General features: G+C 40.3%; 1 protein-coding gene across 1 annotated transcript; it reads left to right on the forward strand.

The window, feature by feature from the left end:
• The first annotated feature begins 8,780 nt into the window (after nucleotides 1-8,780).
• LOC131217594 (uncharacterized) lies at nucleotides 8,781-10,747 on the forward strand. The gene is made up of 5 exons (XM_058212533.1): nucleotides 8,781-8,937; nucleotides 9,121-9,174; nucleotides 9,299-9,654; nucleotides 10,316-10,404; nucleotides 10,594-10,747. Exons 1-5 carry the CDS (start codon nucleotides 8,781-8,783, stop codon nucleotides 10,745-10,747), a joined length of 810 nt encoding a protein of 269 aa, XP_058068516.1.
• The last annotated feature ends 14,132 nt before the right edge of the window (nucleotides 10,748-24,879 follow it).

The raw sequence follows: 24,879 nt of genomic DNA on the forward strand, positions 1-24,879 counted from the left end.
ACCTCCAGACACTCCTCCAAGACTTGATGGTAACAATGCTCCTATGCTTTGAGTCCCATGCATCTCCAATCCCAAATCGATTTATTTTTTGGCGAATTATAATGACCTGATCTTATCACAATGACATGTTTTTTTCATTGTAGTTCATCATCATATAACTTAAAAGTCAATTGATTCAATTTATCTTCTTATTTGGACAAATAAAAAAGAGATGGTATGGTTAAAGTGTCTTTTCCTAGTGACTTAGACTCACCTCCTTTGGTCAGTTTAATCCACTAACAGATGATTTCCACCATGCAGTTAAAAATTTATTAGGTGAGTCGTGCACGAACATGTTCGCTTCTTTACGGAGCTCATGCAAGATGCTTGCTTCTTATTTTCTTGTCATTCATTTAAATATGAAGAAAAATGAATTAATTAAAATTCAAGTTAAATATATAACAATGAACTACATTGGTCAAAATATATTACGATAATAAATATGTAGCCAGCTCTTTTGTTGGTTGCAGAATATCCAGTAAAAAAAATAATGTAAAAAAATTTGAAGCTGTTTTTTTATTAATAAACTATAGTGACCTAATCTTATCACGATGATAGGTTTAGTACATATAACTTGAAATCCAATTGATTCAGTTTATCTTATTTAAATGAATGAGAAGAAAAAAGGAGACAAGTAATTTGCATGAGTTCTATGATAAAATGGACGTCTTTGGTATACAATGAAACTAATAAATTTTCGACTGTATGATTTAGGCCTTCTATTAGTGACTTAGACTCGCCTCATTTGGTCAATTTATCCCACTATTAGATGATCTATACCATGTTGTTAAAAATTTATTAAGTGAGATTTGCACGAAGATGTCCATTTCCTCATGGAACTCATGTAAGCTATTTTCTTCTCCTTCTTTTCATTCATTTAAATATGAAGAAAGTTGAATTAATTATAATACAAGTTATATATATGATGATGAACTGTCATGATTGAAATCTATCATGATGAAAGTATGTAAGCAGCTTTCTTGTTGTTTGCAGGGAGTCCAATCAAAAGAATAATTTAAAACAAAATTTGAAAACAATGTATATTCTTTACAAAACTTTATTTTCTTTCCATGCTATGATTGTTGTCTTGATTGACGATATTTTTTGAATTACAATTGTGGTTAACCATCATTATATATTATTATCTTTTTTAACGCTTTATATGTTTAATCAATGTTCAAGGTATATATTTTATAAGAACATGTGAATATATTACCATCTCATGTATGATTTTATGAATTACATTTTCTTTTTTAAAATAGTTTATTGCATAATTATAAACTTATGAAATTTATTCAAATCTCTAATCTTTATTTATGATTTTATAGTAAACACTATGAATAATAAGAAGATTCCTAAATTCCCCCTGATATAATGTTTGTAATCGGGCAATATGTATCATATTAATAGAAAAAATCTCTACCAATCATGGGTGATAGTTTTGCAGATGTCCTTTAAATGTAAGATTGTCTGAGTCTGAAAAGTAAAATAAATATATTTTAATGTTTTTTTTGCTTTTAACGGTGAAAGGTAATGCACAACTGCAAATGGTTTTGTTCATGTGAAGAGTACGATTTGGACATGAGGATGCATGAAATGAAATACGAAGTTAAAGAATTGAAGAGACAACTCGAAGAGAAGGAGAAGGGCATGCTAAAGAAAGAACTCGAGATTGTAAAGAAGAAAAAAAGAGTTAGAAGTTGTTAAAAAAGAAATGAACTTGCTTTGGATGATAGTAGAATTGAAACAACGACCACATTCTTTGTCGATGGCAACTAATGTTAATGGGAATGTAAAAAAAGATGATATATAAAAAATGATATATTTGTGTTTGAAAAAAATCTTCTTTTTTTTTTTAATTTATAAAAATGCAGTAGCCACTTGCCCTAGGTATATAAAAATGCAGCAGCCACACACCTCAACTCGACTTGGCTTGATGTATAGCCTTATTTGCGGGATTTGTTTTCGATTTCATTTAGGATTCTTTCCAAGGCTATATATGTCAGCGTAAACAAGATTGAGAGGTATTATAAATATTTCTAAATCTCCTTAAGGTTTCAAAGGGTGTAGTAAGGGTGAGATTCGAGGTTTTTCGAATCGGGTAAGATCTTTCTCTTTGTAATTTCTACTTTCATTGTGATCATCTGTCACTTTGTGTCGTATTTTTTTTTCAAAAGGGTTTTTTTACGTTAAAATCTTCATGTTCTTCTTTCTTTTACTTGGTATTATTGGATAGCTATCGTTGATTCATCTATATGCTTCCGCGGTCTCACACCTTTTGAGGGTCAAATATTACATATTAGATCCCGGTTATTACCAAATTTTATGAACATAATACTGTTTAACGTCCTATTTTAATCGTGTTTGTATTGTAAGGTGAATTTAAGAGCCTGGACGGAAAAAAGGGTACTAAAATCATGGATTTAATGCTAAAAAATCACTAAGTCAAGGGACAGACCTTAGGGGACCGAGATCGAAGAAATTACATGCCAAAGATCTGAGAAAATCAAGCAATTGAAGTCCAAGAGGCCTGAAAGTCGTCCTAAATGCAAGATCACAGGGTTTTCACCATCCGTTTGGCTCGAAATTTTATATTGAGCCTGAGGACCCTAAATTAACCGTACACGTTGAATTTCAGCCATTGGATCCTTGTGGAAGTGGCCCAACGGATAGATCAACCCATAAAACACTGATCTAGGGCCCACCTGATCTCTAGAAATGCTTCAATTTTGGTCTCGACCCTTTAAGTTAGATGGGAAGGTAGATGGACGGTGTGGATTTATCAAAACATCCATGTGAGCCCCACATTCATGGGCACGCGTGCATAGAAGGTGCACAACCGCTGTGCACCGAACATGTGAATTCGGTCAACAGATCGTTGACTAAGCAAATTTGAATCTGGCTCGAAATCACACTCCCGCCCGCAATAAAGACTTGCAGACAGATTCGAGTGGGCCACCATCTTCGCACATCTCGATGATCCACACTGTTCATTGAATTCAGGGACCCAAACCGACCGTACCTTGAGTGGTGGACTGATTTCCTCGATCATTGCATAAATATTGGGATTCAAATGATGGATGGCGGAGTAAAAGATTCTATGGGCCACACCGAATTCAATCCGAAACCAGACATTTCCAATTGGTTTTTCGACAGGCATTCAGTGGATGGAGTGGATTTCCTTGAAGACATCAATCATGGGCCCCACCATCAGCACAACGTAAGAAATTGTGCAAGGCCTTGCGTCCGTGAAAATCGACCACAGTGGGCCATTGTGCGATCTTGATTGTGATTGGTTGGATGATTTGAATAGAAGGAGCCCAAGGTGCGCACGACCCCATCCATGAAGATGGAATCTCGGTCAGACCTTCATCGTACCAAGAATCAGGTTCAAAACGCAAGTGTTGTTGCATAAAACAACTCCGGCTGTGAACATTTCTGCTACGTAAAGAAATTATGCACTTCTTCACTTCGACGCCTAGCTCCACCGACTTCATTCCATCGCCCTTGGTGTCTTTATAAAAGGGAGAGAGAAAGAGAGAGAAGGCATCAATCACTTAGACGTGGAGTAAGGAAGAGCAAAAGAGAGAGAGAGAGAGAGAGAGAGAGAGAGAGAGAGAGAGAGAGAGAGAGGCATGGAGTGAAGTCGGCTTCAAGAGTTCTTCCTTTTTTTTTTGAGCTTTTAGTCCATCATGTTTATGATAGGCTAAGCCTCTTAACTAGGGCTAAGAGGTGAAGCTTGTAGTGAAATGGGAGACTTTTCTTCATGCATTTGATTCATATTTATGTTGAATTGATTTTGATTCTAATTTGATTAATAGGAATGCTTTCAATTTTTAATAGTTTGTTGTGCCTTAAATTACAATGGATCTGCGATATCTTTGAGCATGTTTTGTTCATTATAGAGGTTGTGAAGTTAAGAAGCCCTATTGTTCACCATCATCTCATGGGCATGATTAGATGATGAAACCCTTCCTAATGTTCATAACTCCTTTAAATTGGATGTGGATTAGCTCAATTTATTGTTTACTTTGTCTCCTGGGCATAGTTTTGTGATGGAATCAAGTCTAATTCTCATACCTCTCATCTCTTGAAAACTAGATCAAAGGAAGTTTAGATTTGATTTTTAAAGTTATATCTTCTAACTAGATGAAAATGAGACTCTAAGGCCAGTTGTGTTCATGAATCAAGAATAGATTTTCCTGATTTCTATAAGTGGATCCTTGGCACTCTAATTTCTCACTTTTGAATTTTACAAGTTTTAGTTAAAGTTATTCATCATTATTCCCTTAAATTTCCTTGATTTAGATTACATTTTCATCTAGTTTTAGTTTTAGTTACTTTCAGAATACGAACAAAGTTCGGTTCTCGTGGATTCGACCTTAATCCTACCGAGATTATTATTACATCACAACTTTATATTTAGGGTGTGAACAACAGCTGTAGCCGTTCACCAACGGAGTTTCCTCCCATCTATTTCTACCTTATCTGCAGTCTCCCTTTCTCTCTCTCCATGTGCCCGGCACTGCCTAAACCTCAATCAGCTTTCGTTAGGGGAGGTGAATGCAGCTGGGGCAAATATAAAGTCAAACATACACGTACGGCGACAGAACCTGGTCATGTTCCAAACCTATGAGAAATGCTAGAATGACTCGCACAAGGAAAGATTGTCGTAATTTAATGCACCTGCGTGTAACATCAGGGCCGTTCGTCAGGTACATCCTACCATGAAAATGCTCTGGCCAGAAAATTAGAACAGTTCACTTATCAAGTGGGCCACAAGGGTATGACAAAAATGTACGGTTTAAGAAGATGGTGACTGTCTACATTCAATGCACTTTTTCTGCCCATTTGCTGCCCACTTGGTGAATGGAAGAGCCTATTCTTATGTTTTTCTTAAGTGGGTAGATGAGAACGTGTTATTTCTGAGCCACAAATGGGTAGTGGGTCCCACACACTGCTCTCGACAATCCAAAATTGACATGGTCCGAAGACATTTGTGTGCCCATTTTCACTTGCCTCTACAAGTGGGGAGCAGATTAGGTGTTACCCAAGTAACGGGCTAGTTGATGATTCCCTGACCGTGGGGACCACCTTGATGCATCTATTGTATATCCACACCATCCACTGGTTTTTACTGCTCATTCCAGGGCATATTCCAAAAACTGAAGTAGATCTAAATATTAGAGCGGACCACACCACATGACCCACCCTTATGTTTATTTGCCATGCATCCAACCAGTTGATAAGGTCACACGGATCCGGATGAAGGGAAAACACAAATATTAGCTTGATCCAAAATTTTGTAGCCCCCGGGAAGTTTTTAATGGTGTATATCCAATCCCTTCGGTGTTGTCCATTTGAGACTTGGGGCATGTTTGTTAACTCTTCCGAAGTGTGAATTTGAAATCTGAATCTTAGATTGAATATGAAGGTAGATAACTAATAATGAATCTAGAACAACCAGCTTGTTAACCAACGTTTGAAATATTTAAAATTTGTTAATTTGACATATTTACCTATATAAAACAATCGTGATTGAATCCCTACCATTAAAACTTCATGGATTCGACGGGCAATATATATGTTCCATCCAACTTATTGATATGCTAGACAGGGCTTACCGTAGTGTTAGTCAGAAATCCATCCATCCATTCATCTTGCGAGCTCATTTTAGGGCACATGACCAAATATGAGGTGGATCCAAAACTCAAGTGGGCCACATGAGAGGGAAAATTAGAGAAAGAAATGTCTACCGTTGAAACTTTCCTTGGCTCCACCTTGATGTTTATATGCCATCCAAATCGTTTATACATTAAAACTTTTGTGGCCATACAACGTTTCAACGGTGGTTATTGAATCTCTACTATTTTCTCTCGTGTGGCCCCTTGAGTTTTGGATCTAGTTTATTTTCCGTATCATGGTCTAAAATGAGCTCGCAAATCAAATGAATGGGGTGGATTTTGCACAAACATTATGGTGGACCTATAGTCAAGACCATATAGTCAAGGGTCCCACCCACCTTAGTGGATCCTGGGTCGCACTAATCGGCTCGCCCGAATCCAGGCGCGGATTTCCTGCCAAACACTTTCGTAGGAAGTTTCGGGGTTGGAAATCTAGGTGGGGCCAGCGTAATATTTGTGAGAAATCCACCTCGTCCCTCTGTTTTATGAGATCATTTTAACTTATGGGGCTAAAAATAAGCTGGATCTAATACTCAAATGGGCTGAAAATGTGAGGATGGAACGTCCATAATTGAAATACTTTTGAGGCCACAAAAGTTTTGAATGGGGCTAATATTTATGGTTTCAGTTCATCTCAGTAGGAATGAAGTTATGAACGGTATTTATGTCATGTAAGCATCACTGTCAACCCTATGGGAGGTTTTAAGGATATGGATTTCCCTACCGACCTTTTCGTTTAATGTGGACCACTTGAGTCTTGTATCCTACTCAATTTTTTGCCAAAAGTATTAAAATGAGCTAAAAAAATGGATGGATGGATTAGATTTATCATAAACATCACGGTAGGCTCTACCTAAGTTTCTAGCGCAAGAACTTCCCCTGAAAGGCTTGCGCAGAGAATCGGCGTCCCCAAATCTAGGGATTGGGTACCACCCTACCAATAAGTACCCAAATTCGGATATTCAGGGGATTTGTGGGGCCTACCATGATATATATGTTTTATCCACACCGTTCATCCATTTTTTTCATATCATTTTAAAAAATAAGATAAAAATGAGACAATTATAAGGCTTAAGTGGGTCACACTACAAGGAACAATGGAAATTTGGTGCATACCATTGAAACTTTCTTGGGCCACAGAAGGCTCTAATTGGATTGATGTTTGTGTTTTTTCTTTGGTCCATATCTGTGTGACTTTATAAAGAGGTTACCCGGGGAACACCTGATCTGCTTCCCTACAAGTGGGCCTTCAGTGCCTATCAGCGACCAAACATGAGCTACTAAGAGTAAAATAAGGGATTGGGATGCGTGGCTTTCCAAACATCATGGTACGCATTTGTCCTTTTTAAAACGTCAAGGAAATTAGGTATTTGCCATTTTTAAGTGAGAAAAGCTTTGATACTCTCTGGCAGAGTGACGGATGGAAGCGGATTCTGTACTGATTAAACTCTGTGGGCCCCACCATAGACATAGGTATCTTTTTCAGGCTGTCCATCCGATTTTCCAGCTCATTTTAGTCATGATTGCAAAATTGAAGCATATACAATTCTCAAATGCACCGAACCACAAGAAACACCACGAAAAATGATTTCCACCGTTGAAATCTTCCTAGGTCCCACAGTGATGTTTATATGTCATCCAACCTGTCCATAAGGTATCAAAAACATGGATGAAGGGATAACATAAATATTAGCTTGATCCAAAACTTCTGCAGCCCTCAAGAAGATTTCAACAGTAGGTATTCAATTCACACTGTTTCCTGTGGTGTGGTCCACTTGAGCATTGGATAGACTTCAATTTCGGGCTCAAGCCCTAAAATAAGCTGATAAAACAGATGGATAATGTAGATAAACAGATGGATAATTTTGGGCTCACAGTGGACCCCACAGCTTGCTCAGTATGCTATATCCTACTGAGTGCAATCCACTTCCATGATGGATGGTATGCAAGCATTAAAGAAATTGCTCACAATTTGCATGCGTAGCGTATGATTAATAGTGTCCAGATTATTGGTCCCAGATGTATCAAGAAACAAAAATTTAGATTATTTAATTGTCCGGCTGTCAAACGTGTGAACATTAATAGACTGTTCAAAATTTAACAAAGAAAATCCAACGGTCCTATTTCAATAAATGTCTATAAAATTCAACGGTTCTATTTCAATAAACAAGCGCCTACGAATCAAGAGATTCCGGTGGTTCAACCAATCTGATTTTGGGGTTGTGACTTAGCACAATGAGCTCAACAATTTCCTCACATGTGTAGTTTTTTAGTGCCTGCGTATCAAGTGTCCATTCACGTCACAGTATCAGATCACTCTCTTTTTAAATTTTCTCTCATTTCAGCCGAAGACAAAGCCGAGCTCCTCCTGAGGCCTTTCATCTCAGAAGTTCGTGAAGCAGTTGGAGCAATTCCTAAGGACAGGGCGTCATGCCCGGATGGTTTCTTAGGCCCTTTCTTCGCGTGTTGCTGGCAGATAGTAGGAGAAGATCTTCATAAGGCAGCAGTGTTCCTATTTGAAGGAGGTGCTCTTCCAAGGGCTTTCATCTCCTTGATTTATCTAGTCCCAAAAACTCTGGCAGCAACTGCTTTTTCAGAGTATTGCCCCGTCAGCTTGTGTAATGTAATTTACAAGATCTTCTCCAAAATTCTAGCTACAAGGCTTAGTAGGCTGCTGCCTAAGCTGGTCTCCCCTGAGCAGATGCTTTTGTGCAAAGGCGGCCTATTATGGAGAACATAGCATATGCCCAGGAGGTTGTTAGGGAAATAAACATTAAGGTCAGAGGGGGTAACATTGTGCTGAAGCTCAATCCGGAAAAGGTCTATGATTTGGTGGAGTGGGGGTTTCTAAAACTAGTGCTTAAGAAATTTGGATTCGATGAAAGATGGATTATCCTGATGGAAAGCTGCTGGGGTAATAGCTGGTTTTTAGTCCTGATAAATGGCAAGGCGGCATGGTTTTTTAAATCATCTAGGGGCCTCCCTTAGGGAGACCCCCTCTCTCCCGGCTCATTTATTATTGTAGCAGAAGCTTTCTCTAAGAGTTTCAAGAATCTAATGGTTAGAGGGTGGAGCCAGCTGTACAAGATTCGAAGGGGCTGCCCGATTGCATCTCACCTTCTATACGCATATGATACTCTTCTGTTCCTGAATGGGAGTAGAGCGTCTTTGCAGGCGGTGAAGACTTTCCAAGATTTGTTCCAAGAAGCTTCAGGTCAAAGAATCAACTGTAGAAAGAGTTGTTTTATATGCTCAGACAAGCTGTCGGTGGGGGAGAGTTAGACGCATAGAGCAGCTTCTCGGGATTGCCATATCCAATTCTGGAGTCCGATACCTAGGCGTGCTGCTAGCCACAAGTAGAGCGAAGAGTTTAGATTTTCAGTTTCTGTTGGATCAGGTGAAAAACAGAGTCAGCGGGTGAAAAGCAAGATTGCTATTGCAAGCAGGCAAGGCAACTTTGATTAGGCATGTCCTGAGTAGCATTCCGTTGCATGCTATGTCTGCAGCAAAAGTCCCATCCCAGGTAATTTCTAATTTGGAAAAATGCTTCGTGAGTTTCTTTTGGTGATGGGCAGAAGGAAAGAGTAAGCACTACTGGATAGCTTGGAAGAAGATAGCAAGGCCTTATGAGGAAGGGGGCTTGGGTATCAGAAAGCTAAAAGAAGTAGTCAAAGCAATGAGACTAAAGATGGTGTGGGATGTGAAGTATGGAGTGGATAGCGGGCCGTGGGTAGAGCTCATAAGAGTGAAGCATCACGCAAATCTTGAGTCGAATCTTAAGGGAACTTCCTCCAATGTCTCCTCCCCGTTATGGAAAAAAATCAAGGAAATGCTCCCCACGTTGGAAGATAACATCCGATGGCTCATGGGCCAAGGGTCGAAAAATCTGTGGAAAGATAATTGGTCAGGCTTGGGCCTGCTACAACAGAAGGTAACCAAACCGATCTTGGGTGAGCTGCTCTCAATGAAGACAAAAGATTTTCTTGGTCCTTCGGGGCCCCTCCCTCCTTCATTCGTTTTCTCTTTCTTACCACAAGAGGTGGTGGATTTCATATTTCAATGGGGTTTTGCCACTTCAAAGGACAGAGATACGTGTTTTTGGCCTCACGATCAATCAGGTAACTTTACTATTAAATCTGCTTGGGATTTATGCAGGCTAAGATCCAGCGATAGAAGCTAGTCGGGTTGGGTGTGGCATGAGATAGCAGTGTTCCTTTGGAGGCTACTTCAAGGGGCGGTGCCTGTGGATGACAGAATCCAAGCCAAAGGGATTCTGATAGTTTCCAATTGCATCTGTTGCGATAAGGGGCGAGATCATCGGCTAGATTCTGAAACGATTAGCCATCTGTTCCTATATGGTTCCCTGGCAAAAAAATATGGGCTCACTTTAACGTCATCTTCGGAATCTTCTTCCAGCAAGAGCAATTGGTGGAAATTAGGCTGAGGCAGTCGTGGATAGCATCAGCTGCAGGAGCTCACTCCGTTTCCATTTGAAAAATCACTCATAGTTTGATCCTATGAGAGATCTAGTGTTCAAGGAATGCTACCAGGTTTGACCAAAGGCCTGTTAAGGCATCAACGTGCATCTCCAGAATCAAGGGGTGGATCTTCTCCCTGTTTCAAAAACTCGAGACGACTTCCCATCAATCTCCAGACAGGGCTCAATTCTAGGAAAGGCTGGGTTTGTCCCCTCCTCTTGATAGGCAGGAATGAATGGAAATCATTAAGTGGTCTAGACCAACAAGGGACTAGGTGAAATTGAATGCTAACAGCTCTTCCAAAGGCAACCCAGGGCTGGCTGAAGGAGGTGGGATCGTCAGAGGAGAGAATGGAGAATTTTTATTCTCTTTTGCACTGGTTATGGGTCTAGCACAAACAACGGAGAAGAGCTGAGGGCGGTGTATAATGGCCTCCAGTTATCACTGAACAAAGGTTATAGTAACATCAAGATTGATTCAGACTCAAAATTTGTGGTTGACACTCTTTTGGGGAAGACATCTTGCTCTTGGCATTGGAGACACTGAGTGTCCAGAATTAATATCCTCATGAGCAGAGACAGGGTGTCGGTCAAGCTCATTCATAGAGAAGGGAATGGCCTGGTTGATGGTTTGGCCTATATGGGAAGTGACTCCAATCATCTTTCTTCTTTGACCGTGAGCGAGACCTCCCGGGCGAGGTTAGGGGATTGATGTTACTAGATAAAGTAGGCCTGGGATCCATTCGAGTATTCCCAAGGTTTATTTAAGGTAGGATTTTTTTGTATAGGGGTGGTAATTAAGTTTTGGCTATTGTCATGATAGGCGCCCCTCTGTTTGTGCTGTTGAGGGGTTCCCGTTGGTTGTTTTCCTGGTTAGCCTTATGTAGGAGTCCTATATGATAGGCGAGCTCTGGTTATTTTGGTTGGGTCCCGCTCGAATGGATGTACATCTCACTTTATATTTATAAAATTTTGGTGGAATGGCTCCACCTTTCTCAAAAAAAAAAAGAAAAAAAAGAAGAAGGTGAGAATGGCAAGCTCTTCCTACGGCCACTTAACCACAAGGGATTATTAAAAAAGATTCTTGATTTAGTAGGCTAAGTGCATGGACAGCCTGCACAAATCTAATCACCTATCTTAACAATCCATTAGGTACAATTCTTTCATCTTTCGCTGCACTGAAAAACTCACAACAATCATATGATTCTTTCTTTTCTTTTCTTTTTTTCCTTTTTACAAAAGGGTGAAAGCATACCACCTGTAACTTTATTAATAATGAAAAAGTTATATATATCCATTTGGATGTGCTCCACAAAAAATTCTAAGCCACACCTATCGTATGACATATAGATTCATTAAGAGTTCGAGACTCAACCTTATTCAACCTTACTAATTGCTTTTTACACTATCTACACTAAAAAAATGGGCTTTTTAATCACAGTGTTATATGTCTCATAGTGTTTTATTGTTTACCCATTTAAAACCTATTACATGGAATCTCCATTTGTATAGGTTGGGTTACCAACACTGGTAGCTCATGATATTGGATTCAATCACATTCCATTCGATGTATCTATAACTAGTTGTTTACAAATCCTTTAGTCAGAGAATTTGCCAAATTCTTCTCTGATCTCTAAAAATCAATTGTTATTATTCCATCATATAATAAATGTCTTATTAATTATGTTTTGCCAGAGACGAATATGCCTACTTTTGCCATTATAGATCTTATTATTTTCCCTTGCTATAGTAGCTTGACAATCACAATGTAAAGATATAGTTGAAACAGGTTTTGGCTACCAAGGTATATCAGCCAAAAGATTTCTAATCTATTTTACTTTTATTCCAATCTTTTCTAAGGTAATGAACTTAGATTCCATAGTAGACCGAGCACTACAAGTCTGTTTGGTAAATTTTCAAGAGACAGCTCATCCACCCAAAATGAAAACATATCCACTTATGAATTTTATTTCATCTGAATATATAATCCAGTTAGTATCACTATATGTAACACCCTGAACTTTTCCATACCCGATTATTGAAAGTTCTCGAGTGTCACCATGAAGTTTAACTTAGTATGTACATGTGTACGATTCCAATTTAGCTATCCTAACCTTACATCTATTCTCCAACATGAATATGATCATTGAGAATGATCTTCATCCATAGATTAAGTCATCCGATCATTGATTTTAAGACAAGATCATCATATGTCTAAGTATTCCCACGTGTCCATCATAATCAACCGTTCAGTCAACTATCCACCGATAGGTAAAGATATTTGACTGTCCACTTTGAGTTTGGACTACCCGATCATAGTCAGATAACTACTTAATATTTGTATCTACTCATACGCACATCAAATTAAGATTCTAATCTGTTCATTTTGTTTACTACCTATGAATATTTTAACCCACCATCGGAACTACAATTTGAGAAACTTACACATGTGAATAAGTCACCTGAATCTAACGGTATACATCTTTTACCTCTTAATCACTTTAAAAACCTACTTATGTTCATCCGTTTATAAAACCAACCATATAGCCACCTATATACATAATCAGAGTACTAACCATCAAGTTTTTCTATTTTCAACAAGTCATCTAACTATCCATCATATTTGGATCCACCAAATGGACTGCTTAAATATCAAAATGAACAACTTAGCTTGAAGATCGTAAGATATATGCCACAACTACCGACTGACTTCTCTAATAGATATATGAAAGCATTGTTATAGGGTGGAGGGCTCTTTTCTTGTCTTACCCTTAGCTTCTCTAAGGTTAAAGTGGAATTGGATTCTTGCTTTGTTATAGATCTGATTGGGGGGATAACCAACGCAAACTGGGCGTGGATCCAATGGCTAAAGAGAATTCATTCTCTCATGTCATGTGGGACCTTCTCCTTTCGTCACATCCCGCGCGAGATGAATGGCCCGGTGGATGCTCTGACTCGTCTTGGGAGTAGCTCTCAAAGGTTCTCCTCCTTCAACTCATTATTAGATCTCCCAGTTGAAATTAGAGGTTTAATCAGGCTAGAAAAAATTGGTTTAGGAGCCATTAAGGAGAAATCTTAAAGAATTTAGTTTAGACTTTTCTCTGCCTTTCTAGGCCTTTTAGTTACATGATAGGTGTGCCCCCCCCCCCCTGTCGGGGCCCACCCGAAGAGCTGTATATTTTGTGATTAATGAAATTGTGGCATGAGTCCACTTTCTCATATATATATATATATTGAAAAGCATTGATTTAGACCACGGAGCAGTATAGCTCATTAAAAAGACATCTTAGTCATTTATAAGCAATCAAGGCCCAAAATGAGGCGATGGAAAGAGAATGAAAAATAAAGAATGTCTATAAAATTTCAATACATTTAGATTATAGTCCAACATTACGGATGATGGAAGTTGGAGAAATAAAAGATGGCAAAATTGTAAACACTTAATGTCATTAACCTATACCCTTGAATTCTAGATCACAAGGTTCCCATGATCCGTTTCATGTCAAATTTTATACCACACCTATTTATCATAAATTAACCATACACGTCGAATTTCAGCCCTTAGATCATTGTAAAAGTAACTCAATTGACAAATCATCCCCTTAACTATTGATTTAGGTGTCCATCGAGTGAAGAAAGCTCGCGAGTAGTCGTAGTAAAATATTTTCTTTTGTATGAATGACTTGGATTTTCCATCATATAGACCAATTGTGAAAAATGAAAGCCATAGTTTGGTAGGCCTTTTCCTTAGGTGCGAAGTTATCCGTTTTAGGCTTATCAAATGTTTCTAAATCTGGAGATTCTGATTGACCCACTTTACACCGTTAATTGCAACTCAAATTTGGACTACACTTTGGCCTCATATAATTACGATATCATACAAAATTTAGATACCGATCTATGATCTTATACCGGTGAATGATGACCGCCTTGACTTCAATTCCTTCATTTTGATGCAAAAGATGAAATTTCATATTTAGGCTTTTTCCATCATTGATCAACCACCAATTTTTATCCAATAGTTTTTTATCCTAACTACACATTTCTCCCAAAATTAGGCCCTGATCATTAACTATAGACCAATAATTGAGATCAAGTTCGTTTTGGCAACTATTAGGAGAATTTTTAAGATAAGCCAATCTAAATTTTGGATCACCTAGAAAATCATATATCCCATCTTTATTCGATGACCCTGACATACTAGATGAATTAGATTTTAAAAAAACATCGCCAGAAAATGTCAAATTGGAGAAACACAATCCAAGCGGGGTGTGAAACACACCCCTCTCACAAGTCCACTCCTTTTATAAAAATGAGTGTACGTTCGCTTCTCCACTCACACATAATCTCCCAAACATCCAAGGAGGAGAGAGAGAGAGAGAGAGAGAGAGAGAGAGAGAGAGAGAGAGAGAGAGAGAAGCCTAAACGGCCATCATCCTCTTCCTTTTTTTTTTTCAAAAATTGAGATTTCATTTCATGAGGGGAGAATTACAGGGGTTGAACTATCTATTTTGTACAGTGTTTCGAGCTACCCAGGACATAAAACTACCCTGAAGAGCCTATCATATCCCACCATGAAAAACCACTGCTAAGAATTGGTGACGGATCCTCTAATGGCACCCAAACCCATCTTGTCTAAAGTATATATACCCCTGATTCCCGGCGGAAGGTCCCTCACAGAGTGAAACAGCGAATGATCTTGACTCTCCGCTCCGATTTTCACAAGGCCATCGGCGGGGCTGTTCCCTTCTCTCGGGATGAAGGATATGGTGAATCTTCCCCTGGTTCGCAGGAGGGAAATTCTAGACCACCAATATCTCCATTTCCAAGTAGGGGAGGACTTCCCAATGAATGCATCCACCACACATTTAGAATCGGATTCCAGCTGGACGTACCCTTAACCTACACAAAGCAACATGGCTTCATACAACGCCCGCAACTTAGCTCTGTTGTTCGAGCCAGGCCCATACCCCGAGGAGAATGCAAAAAGAAAAGAGCCCGAATCATCTTTGCAAATCCCGCCTCCGCCCGACTGACCTAGATTGCCCAAAGCAGAATCGTCCACATTCACTTTCACCCACCCAATCCTTGGTTTGGACCAATAAACAATCTCCACCGATTTCGGTTTGATAGGCCGCACCGGAATGCCCAGGCAGAGGAATAAAGCACTCTCAGAACGACTATTGGACCTTGGACCAGGGAACGCGCTCCCTAAATTTGATAACCACCATTTGATATGGCCCACCACCCTGTCCACTGATGGACTTATTCCATCATGTCTCGCAACGTTCCTAGCCCGCCATAGTTCCCAAAGAATCAAATAGGGAGTAAGACGCTGGAGGCTAGAAGAACTGCCATATGGAAGCTGAATATTCCACCAAGAATGTAGCCTCTCGATGATGGATCCCTAGTGGGGAATATGAAGATTAAAGATGCCTTTAAAGATTGACCAAACCTTTTATGCTAAAGCTCCATTGATGAAAAGGTGTGAGATGGATTCCGTTTAGGGGAGAAAGGAATTATCTATATCACAACAGACACACTTAGAAGCTATACTGACGCCCTTACTCTGGATCCTGTCATCGACTGGGATAGCCCCATGAACCAAACACCAGATGAAACTAAAATTTTCGGGGGAAAGAAATCCTTCCAGATCTTGATCGCCCAAGGAGCATCTTGCCCTCTCGATCTGCAAATACTTCAAGCGGACTTGACCGAAAATTTACCTGTCCGATTGAGAGGCCAAAACAGATAGTCTAGTTAGGACGATGTGCAGAAACCACCTGCTCTGATATGCTCAATTACCTCAGAGGGAAGGAAGCCGATCACTGGGGACGCCGGATCTAACCCATCACTATGCAGCACATCCTGAACTTTGAGACTAAGGATATCTGGGGGGATCAGGAGAGAGGCACACGCTACTAAAGGACCGATTTTAGTCCAGTTACACTGCCAGAAATTCATCATCCTCTTCCTTCTCCACACATGTGGTGCCTCCCTCTTGCTTTTTTTCTTTTTCATAAAAACTGCAATTTTATTAATTATATAAGTGTCTCGACAGGGAACAGTAACTAGACTCTGAAGACATTCTTATGTTGTAATAAGCTTATTAATAACGATTTCTTTTTTCCTATTTTCTTCTCTTTTGAAACCATGACGTGATACTCTTCTCTACACATTCTCTCTACTGCTCAAAACCATTTTGTCGATTCGCATTTACCTCTGCATATGGGCATGCTTCTCATCACATGCTTGGCTTGACGTTGAGGTGATGCACTAACTTCTGTCCCAGAGATTTATCACACCTATTGGATGGACCGATCTGATCGCACCTAATTTGACTCGGTCTAAGAAAAGAAGGCCGCGCACCTCATGGGGGAGATCATCCTGACAGTTTATGACTGAATTAACCTGAGAATTGCTAACAACTCGACCATTCAATTTGCGTGGTTGTTTGCTTCCCTCTAGATCATTCTGAACGCAATGTTAACACCCTGAGTCATCCTAAGGATGCGCAAGATCGAGTATTTCCACTGCCAGGAGATGCTTGCCTTCCCTGAGAGAGTATCGATGGCTACCTTGGAATCTGATTCAACCTCTATCTTGTCTTACCCTTTCTCCAAACACAACCTCTTGCCTTCCTCTTGCTTAAGCGATGTTGTGATTCATGTAGAAGTTTCCTACATGGATATCTACCTGGGGTTTAGATCTAAGGCTAAGGTAGAGGATTCCTTTAAAGCTTATAATAATTTGAGTTGATATGATTTATCTTGTTTTTCCATACTTTCATATTACTGTAATTTTTCATGCAATCGATAGATGGACCACTATCAATTATTTATCCTTTTGAAAATTATCGTTAAGATATGATTTTAATTATGTGTGATTTTTACAAATTTATGTGGGGTGGTGGATACAAGCCTTGCCCTTTGCCAATTTTAAGAACGACACGTGTTTCCACTCTATATTGAGTTGTCTTTTGCTCATTTCCCCTTATTCTTGTTGAGTTAACCTATTTGTTAATCTTCTCTTTTATTGAGATGGCTCAATACTACTTTTCTTCTTTATTAGGTCAGCCTTGTGCTACCTCCCTTTACGGCTTAGGCTTGTGTCTTGGAATTCCAAAACCCTCATGGTTCGATTTATTTCTCCATTGATGTAAGTGATGTGTTAGAGGTCTCACATTTAGTGATTCATATATTTTATCATGTACATAATGTTCTCAGTGTAGTGACTCTCCTTGTTGATGCGTAATTTTATGGATTTTGGTTAATGGTACACAAATCGATATAAGTAATCCTCAATGCGTGTTATATCACTTCCGGGATTGAATGTCACAAATAGTCACTCCATGAACAAATCATGTCATGTAATTCATCTGATCCGTGTGTTTTGTCGTCTTGAGGTGTTCACGTAAATCTACGTAGCATTAGATACGCCGATAAACCTCTGTAGTATGGGATGTGGGGTGAGCTGGGTTTTTTATGAATTATATTACATATTGTGATGGTCACTATGTATGATGGACCACACATACTTTTCTAGGCATGTAATCGTATATTTATCGATTGTGCATACTGATATCACTCGTAGTGGTGGAGTACGAGATGTATCAGAACCCTTACATTATTCATATGAATCTTTTGAATTATTGTTAATCTTAAAGGATAACAATTATTATGAGTAGAACATTGACCCTCTCTAACCATATAAATGTTGCAGGTGAATTACAGGTTGATGATACGGATAATAATCATTCTGTAGAAGATACATTTGAATAAAGAAGAAGAATGACACTGAAATTTATTTGTTTATATGTTTTCCGCCGCTTACTTTAAAAAAAAAAAAAAAAAAAAAAAAAAAAAAAACTCAATCAAGATTTCATTGAATTGACAAAATATACAGCCATTCAGGCAGGTCTAAACAAAAAGGATTGGACCACACCTATCATATGAAAGAGAAGCTAAGGGCTGAACAATATGGACAAATCAGAAAAGGCACCCGCCACCTAGCAGCAGGTGAGAGGCACCACAAAATGGGCAACCTTATACATTCCACCGCTTACTTTAATATGATGTAATAAGTTCCCATTAAGAGGGCGTTTTAAGATTATGTGGACGCTTTTTACTCTAATAATAAATACAATTGATTTTACTCCGGTGAACGTTTACCTTCATGAATGTAACTGCATGTGATATAAATGGAAATATATATATATATATATATATATATATATATATATATATATATATATATATATATGGTACGATTTTGAAGCATCCAATTTTTACATTATAAACACTCGAAATTCTCGGACACAAATATATATTCAAGCTACAAAAATTCAGGATGTTACACTATATCTTTCCAATATAACGGGAAAACCAATGTAATGTATACCATATGTGATTGTACCTTTTAGATACCTTAGTATTCTAGATAAAGTATTCTAATGATCATGATTATGGTTATAAGTGTATCTACTCAATCTACTTATTATATAAGCTATATTAGGCATTGTGTAATTCATTATGTACATTAGGCTATCAATGATTCTAGAATATTTGAGTTATGATATACTTTCACTTGTATTTTTCTTTAGATATATGGAATAATCATGAGTGCTAATAAGTATGTTATCAAAGTAATTAAAATATTTTAAAACTTTCTCAATGTAATGAGAATGAGATAGAATAAAACCATCATACTTTTTTATTACTTTTATTTCAAGAATTACATTAACCTTGCTTAAATCTTTCATTTCAAATTGTAATGACAAGAATTTCTTAATAGAGTTAATCAACTTAAGATTAATTTTGAAAAATAAGCATGTTATCTATATACAAACAAATAATAACTCCTTCATTACCTGTGAATTTACTATATATGTATCTGCCTGCATCCTTTATTCTATAGCCATTATATTTCAAACCATTGTCAATTTTCTCATACCACTATTTAGGAGCTTGTTTTAAATCATATAAGTATTTGATTAATTTACATACTTTATTTTTTTGACCTTTTTTTTTTTCCAAAAAAGGACATATATCACATATATTGATCAAAGATCAGCATTTATAAGATTCGGATTTCCCAGAAAGAAAAGACTCTGGGGGAACCTATCGTAATTAAGGGAACAACAAAAGGAGGGGAGACCCCAAATCCATGGGGAGGGGTTACAAACCAAGAGAAAGAAGAGTTATCTGGATCTGATTGATCTTAGCCCCACTTTATCCAGGAAAATGAGGTCTCTGATGTGGGCCGGGATATCCGTCATGTTGTTAGAGAAGAACGGAGTTTGGGACCCACTACCCATTTTGGCCACAGCGTCTGCAGGGGCATTTCCTTCCCTCAAAATATGGGAGAAGACAACCTGACTAGAGGAGATCATGGCATGAATTCTGGAAAGCCAGTAGGTCCATTTCCAGCCAGGGGAAGTGATACCTGTCAAGAAATTGACCACCAACTCAGAGTCTGATTTAATAATTATATGATTCAGACCCATGCTCAGCCCTAATCGCAGCTCATCATGGATAGCCCTAAGTTCGGCGTGAATGTTGGAACCCATACTGTAGCCATGAGCAAAAGCAAACAGGAAAAGGCCTGATTCTCCTCTGTAAATACCCCCACCACCAGACGAACTTGGGTTGTCAAGGGATGATCCGTCCACGTTGATCTTAACCCAGCCACTAGGAGGCCGATTCCATTTCACTATCAAGAGAGAGGGGCAGGGGCGAGCTTGAGGCATGGGAAGAGATGGCCCTTGCGTCTATATTATTGTCTGGTGGTCGGTCTCCCCAGCTGAGCCTAGTGATGGAGCAGGGTTGCTGATGGTGCTATCAAAACAGGTCCTTCCCTGATGATGCCTATCCACCAAGTCACATGAGCAATCAGCTTTCGCTTGGAGGGCTAGATGTCGGAAAACATCAGTGTATTTCTCATCTTCCATATCTCCCATAATAGAAAACAGGGGGCCAGTTTGTGGACCACAGTGTTGTACCGGCCCACAGCCAGCGCTGCCCACCATTGGGACAGCCGTTGGTCCACTGAAGTGGCATCCCGTATGGTGATCCAGAAACTAATTTCGATGAGGTTCCAACCCGCCTTCACCAAGTTACCCTCGAGGAACAAGTGAGGGATGGATTCGCTATCTTGGTCAGCCTGATCTTGAGGAGGAAAGAAACCGCAACAAACACATCTAGGGGCCATCTGAATGCCTTTAGCTTGAACTTCGACCTTAACCGGGATTGGCTTACTAGAATTTTCCACACCAGAAGGGAGATTTTTGGGGGGAGGGATGAGTGTCAGACCCATCTGGCCCATTGCTTACGGTGCTGGCCTGCTCTACATAGCTCCCACACTGAGTGCACTGAAAACTTCCCAGATGGAGTGAATGGCCAGAATGGGTCATCTGGACTTGAGGATAAGAAAAAGCCTACTTGGAAAATAAAATCAGACACTTCCTGTGGGAGGATCCTTAGGACTGCCGATGGAGGCAGGGAACTTGAATGTCCTAGAAATTGGTTAATTTTTAGGGGCCGCAGTTCGAGGGAAATTTAGATGCCTACTAGTTGGATAAGAGGACCCAAACCTGTCCATGTTGAGGTCCATAGATTGCTTTCTCCCAAACCAACATGATGCTGCGTGGACGCTTCTACCAATGGGCCGAGTTGAAGTATTTTCTTCCAAATTGGGGAGGCGAAAGCAGGAGGAGGGCACTGATTGTTCTGGCTAAGGTTGAGGCCATATTTAGCCCCCATGAAGGAGCTCTAAAGGCTGAGATTCCTGTTGATTTTGATGGTCCAGGCCATCTTGATCCTGAAAGCCTTCATAATGCCTGCTAGCTTCCTAACCCCCAAACCACCATCCTCTTTGGGATGGGCAATGAATTTCCAACTCCGCCAATGATATTTACGCCTTCCCTATGACCATCCCCAAAGAAAATTCGTGAAATGTTTTTCCAGGGAGGGATAACACTTGAAGAGGAAGGTGCGCAGCTGTAAGGGAATGGATTGGAATGTTGCTTAGAACGTGTTGAATCAGCACCTTTCTACCAGCTTGTGAGAGAAACCTAGCCTGCCAACCCGAGATCCTAGCCTCGACCTTTTCAACGAGCAGTTGAAATGCTGATGCTTTTAGCCTACCAACCGCTAAGGGGATGCCGAGATAGGTGAAAGGGGTGGTTGATTTGGCAATACCGCTGACCCTTTCAATGGCTCTTATCCTAGCTAGGGTGAGCGAATCTGAACATACAAAGGAGCTTTTGGAGAGGTTGATGGATTGGCCTGAGATCACCTGATAATTGTTAAGGAACTTTTTCGTGGCCCTAATCAAAGTTAGGCTGCCATTCAGGAAGATAAGAGTGTCATCCGCGTATATAAGATGCGAGATAGTAGGGTAGCCTCTTCTCAGCTTGAAAGGAAAGATGGACTAAGTAGAGATCCGCGATTTCAGCCCCCGACTAAGAACTTCTGTAGCGAGAATGAAGAGGGCCGAGGATAGTGGGTCTCCTTGTCGAAGTCCCCTAGAAGACTTGAAGAAGCCTATCACCTTCCCATTAATCAGGATTGAGAACCAGGCACTCGCCTAGCGGCTTTCCATTAAACGGATCCATTCTTGGCTAAAACTGAATCGAAGGAGCACTTTTTTGAGGAACTCCCAGTTCACCTTGTCATAAGATTTTTCCATGTCCACTTTCATTATAAGATTGCCACCCCGAGACTTCCTGTTAATGTCTCTAAACAGCTCTTGGGGCCAACACAATGTGTTCTACTATGGGACAACCTTGGATGAAGGCCCCTTGTTCGGGGGAAATTAGGGAAGGAAGGATGAAGCTCTACCTTGAAACAATGATTTTGGCAATGATTTTGTATAAACAGTTGCACAGACTGATCGGCCTGAAGTCGGAGAATGTACTAGGAGCAGCAGATTTTGGGATGAGGTAGATTAGAATTGCAATTAAAGCACGCGGAATGGTCCCACCTTGGAATACATGGGTGACTGCTTTGAGGATATCGTGAGTGATAATATTCTAGCAGCCAGTGAAGAAAGTACTGGAGAAACCATCAGGCCCTACTGCTCCATCGACTGGGATCGATTGGACCGCTTGATGAACTTCCTACAAGGTTAAAGCTGCCATCAGGTCAGAGTTTTGCTACGGCGTGATGAGATGTGGGTTGACCTCTAATAGGTCGGGCCGATTAGCACAAGTGCCAGCAAAAAACTGATCAGCGAAGTGGTCGATTGCCGCACGCTTTATGTTTTTAGGGTCTGTGACAGTCACCCCTGATTGCAGCCTAATAGATCTAATCTCAACCCAACATTGTTTCTCCGTAGCCACTGCATGAAAGAAATGCGTGTTCTTATCTCCCACTTCCAGCCAATTGACCCGAGATTTTTTCTTCCAAAATGTTTCTTTCATGTTTTCTAAAAGCCTCAGGTTGGACGAGATACGCCTGAAATTTGCCTGCTAATCGTTCACTGTGTCGGCATCCATTTGCTGGTCCTGCATAGATCTTTCTACCTCCACTAGTTCTGATCTAGCCTGGATCACCTAAATGGTGATGTTACCACAAACCTCTCTGTTCCACATTTTCAGTTTTACTTTAACCCTTTTGAGCTTGAGCAAAACATTAAAAATTGGGTGAGAAGACATTGTCGTATTCCAGGCATCCTTAACCACCATCTGGAAGTCTAGGCAGGTCATGAAGTAGCCACATACGTTGAAAGTAGAATGGTTTCAGGCCACCAGGAAGTCTAGGCAGGAACTCTAGTAGGAGGGGCGCGTGATCCGAGTTCAGACGAGGGAGATGTTTGACGTGAAAGGTTGGAAATAACGATGACCATTCTGCATTGAGAAGAACTCTGTCTAGCCTAGCCCAGACACGAGCCTGCCTTCCTTGGTTGTTGGACCACGTGAAACGGTTACCTAAATAGCCTGCATCAATCAGCCCAACTACATTTATAGCATCTGAGAATTCCCACATACTGGCCCTGTCTGGTAGCCTGCGGCTTCTTCTTTCATCTACGACAGTCATTGCATTGAAATCACTGCATACAGCCTACGGGCCTTGAATTGAGGCGGAGATGATGTCCATAGAATGCCATAGAGATCTTCTTTGGATCCTATCATAGCTAGCATACACCACTGAAAGATGAATCATCAACTGAAAATTTGGAATGGAAGCTGCAAAAGAGATTAATTGGTTCTTGTAGAAGACCCAGATTTTTCCTCCATCAGCGCCATTTGAGACGGAGCAATGGAAGCTAAGAGCAAGACCAGTTCCTACTCTTCTATCTTCTCCAATCATCGGTTATAGGATGGCGACAATAAGGGGGTTGAATTTTTTAATGAGTCTCTTCGTTGTTCTAATAATGCGCACATTGCCTATCCCATGTGCATTTCACACAAGGATTTTATCCATCAGTCACACATCCTGTGTTAACGGCCCTCCTATTTAGTCTCCTTAATTGGGATTCCCATGATCCTTTAGAATATTGAATCTTCAGTCTTCTTCTGCGGGAACAATCGAGCACCTTTGACGAGGTGCTCTACTCCACAGTAGTAGTCACTGTAGTGGGGGGCATTTCCTGTTTGGAAAGGGGCCCGGTTTTTCCATCCTGCTCACGAGAGGTGTTGGATTTTGCATCTGTCCCTTCCTCTATCTGTTCCATAGTGTGCTCGTCCTGGTGATTGGGAGATCTGATCACCAAGGAGAAGTAGGGTGAGAGGTCCATTTCCAGGCAGTGCTTACCACGGTCAGGGGTGAGGGTGACTGAGATCGAGTGAGTTAGGTTGCTAGAGGGCTTTTAACAGCTGGTGGCATGTGAAAATTCAAGGCATGTGGTAGGAAATCTTGGGACAAAAGGAGGTTGATATGGGATTCGATCCTGGGGGCTGTTGGATTCAATGTAGCTGGTTCTAATCCCAGGGGGTTGGGTGATTTTTCCAGGGAGAAGTGCCTTCGGATCTAGATCTTCCGTGCGCCATACCTTCGGCGAACAGGTTATTGTCTAGGTAGTGAGCATGAGGGGGATGGGGAGTCTTCCCTCGGTCCATGTGGTTGACCTTGTTGCTGATTTCTTCCTTTCGAAGATTATTATGAAAGATGGGTGATCTCTCTTGTTCCCCCAAGTTTTCGGGCCCCTGCTTATGAATTAAGATTGGATGAATCAGAGGTAGAGAATTGCTAAGGTTGGTTGTTCTAAGGATATGGGTTGAAGGGGTTATGATCAAGGGAGGGCTTTCTGTAGATAAGGGTTGAGTGGGGGGATGGTAAGGCATTAATGGGCCGTGGCAGGGATGGGTGCGTCTGTTTGGGATAGCAGAGCTGAGGTTGGAAGGTCTATGTATATGCGGGTCTAGTTTTGGGTCCCAAATCCTGATAGCTAGACGGTTGCTAGTTGATTGGGTTAGAGGCTGAGGGACTGTTCTCTGGTTGCTCAGGCCAGAGCTTGGTCCTGAATTGGGTATGGATGGGACTGGGTTTTGGCTTTGGAAAGTCGTAGGTTGGTTGGACTTCTATTGCTGATGGATATCTATTTTGCTACTAGACTGCATCGGGTTGTCCAGGGAGACTAGAGACGGAGTCTCTTGGTCGGCATTTCGTCGAGCACCTAGTCTGCATATTAGCACCCCTGTTCGATCTGCTTATTCTGCTCTAAAACTCATGTTAACCC

This window comes from Magnolia sinica, chromosome 10 (assembly GCF_029962835.1).
Source record: "Magnolia sinica isolate HGM2019 chromosome 10, MsV1, whole genome shotgun sequence".
Taxonomy (NCBI): Eukaryota; Viridiplantae; Streptophyta; class Magnoliopsida; order Magnoliales; family Magnoliaceae; genus Magnolia; species Magnolia sinica.

Coding starts and splice junctions, on each gene's coding strand:
- LOC131217594 (XM_058212533.1), top strand. CDS start 8,781: ATGGTTAGAGGGTGGAGCCAGCTGTACAAGATTCGAAGGGGCTGCCCG. Junction 9,175..9,298: donor TGCTATTGCAAGCAGGCAAG/GCAACTTTGATT, acceptor GGTGATGGGCAG/AAGGAAAGAGTAAGCACTAC. Junction 9,655..10,315: donor TGGGCCTGCTACAACAGAAG/GTAACCAAACCG, acceptor GTGCATCTCCAG/AATCAAGGGGTGGATCTTCT.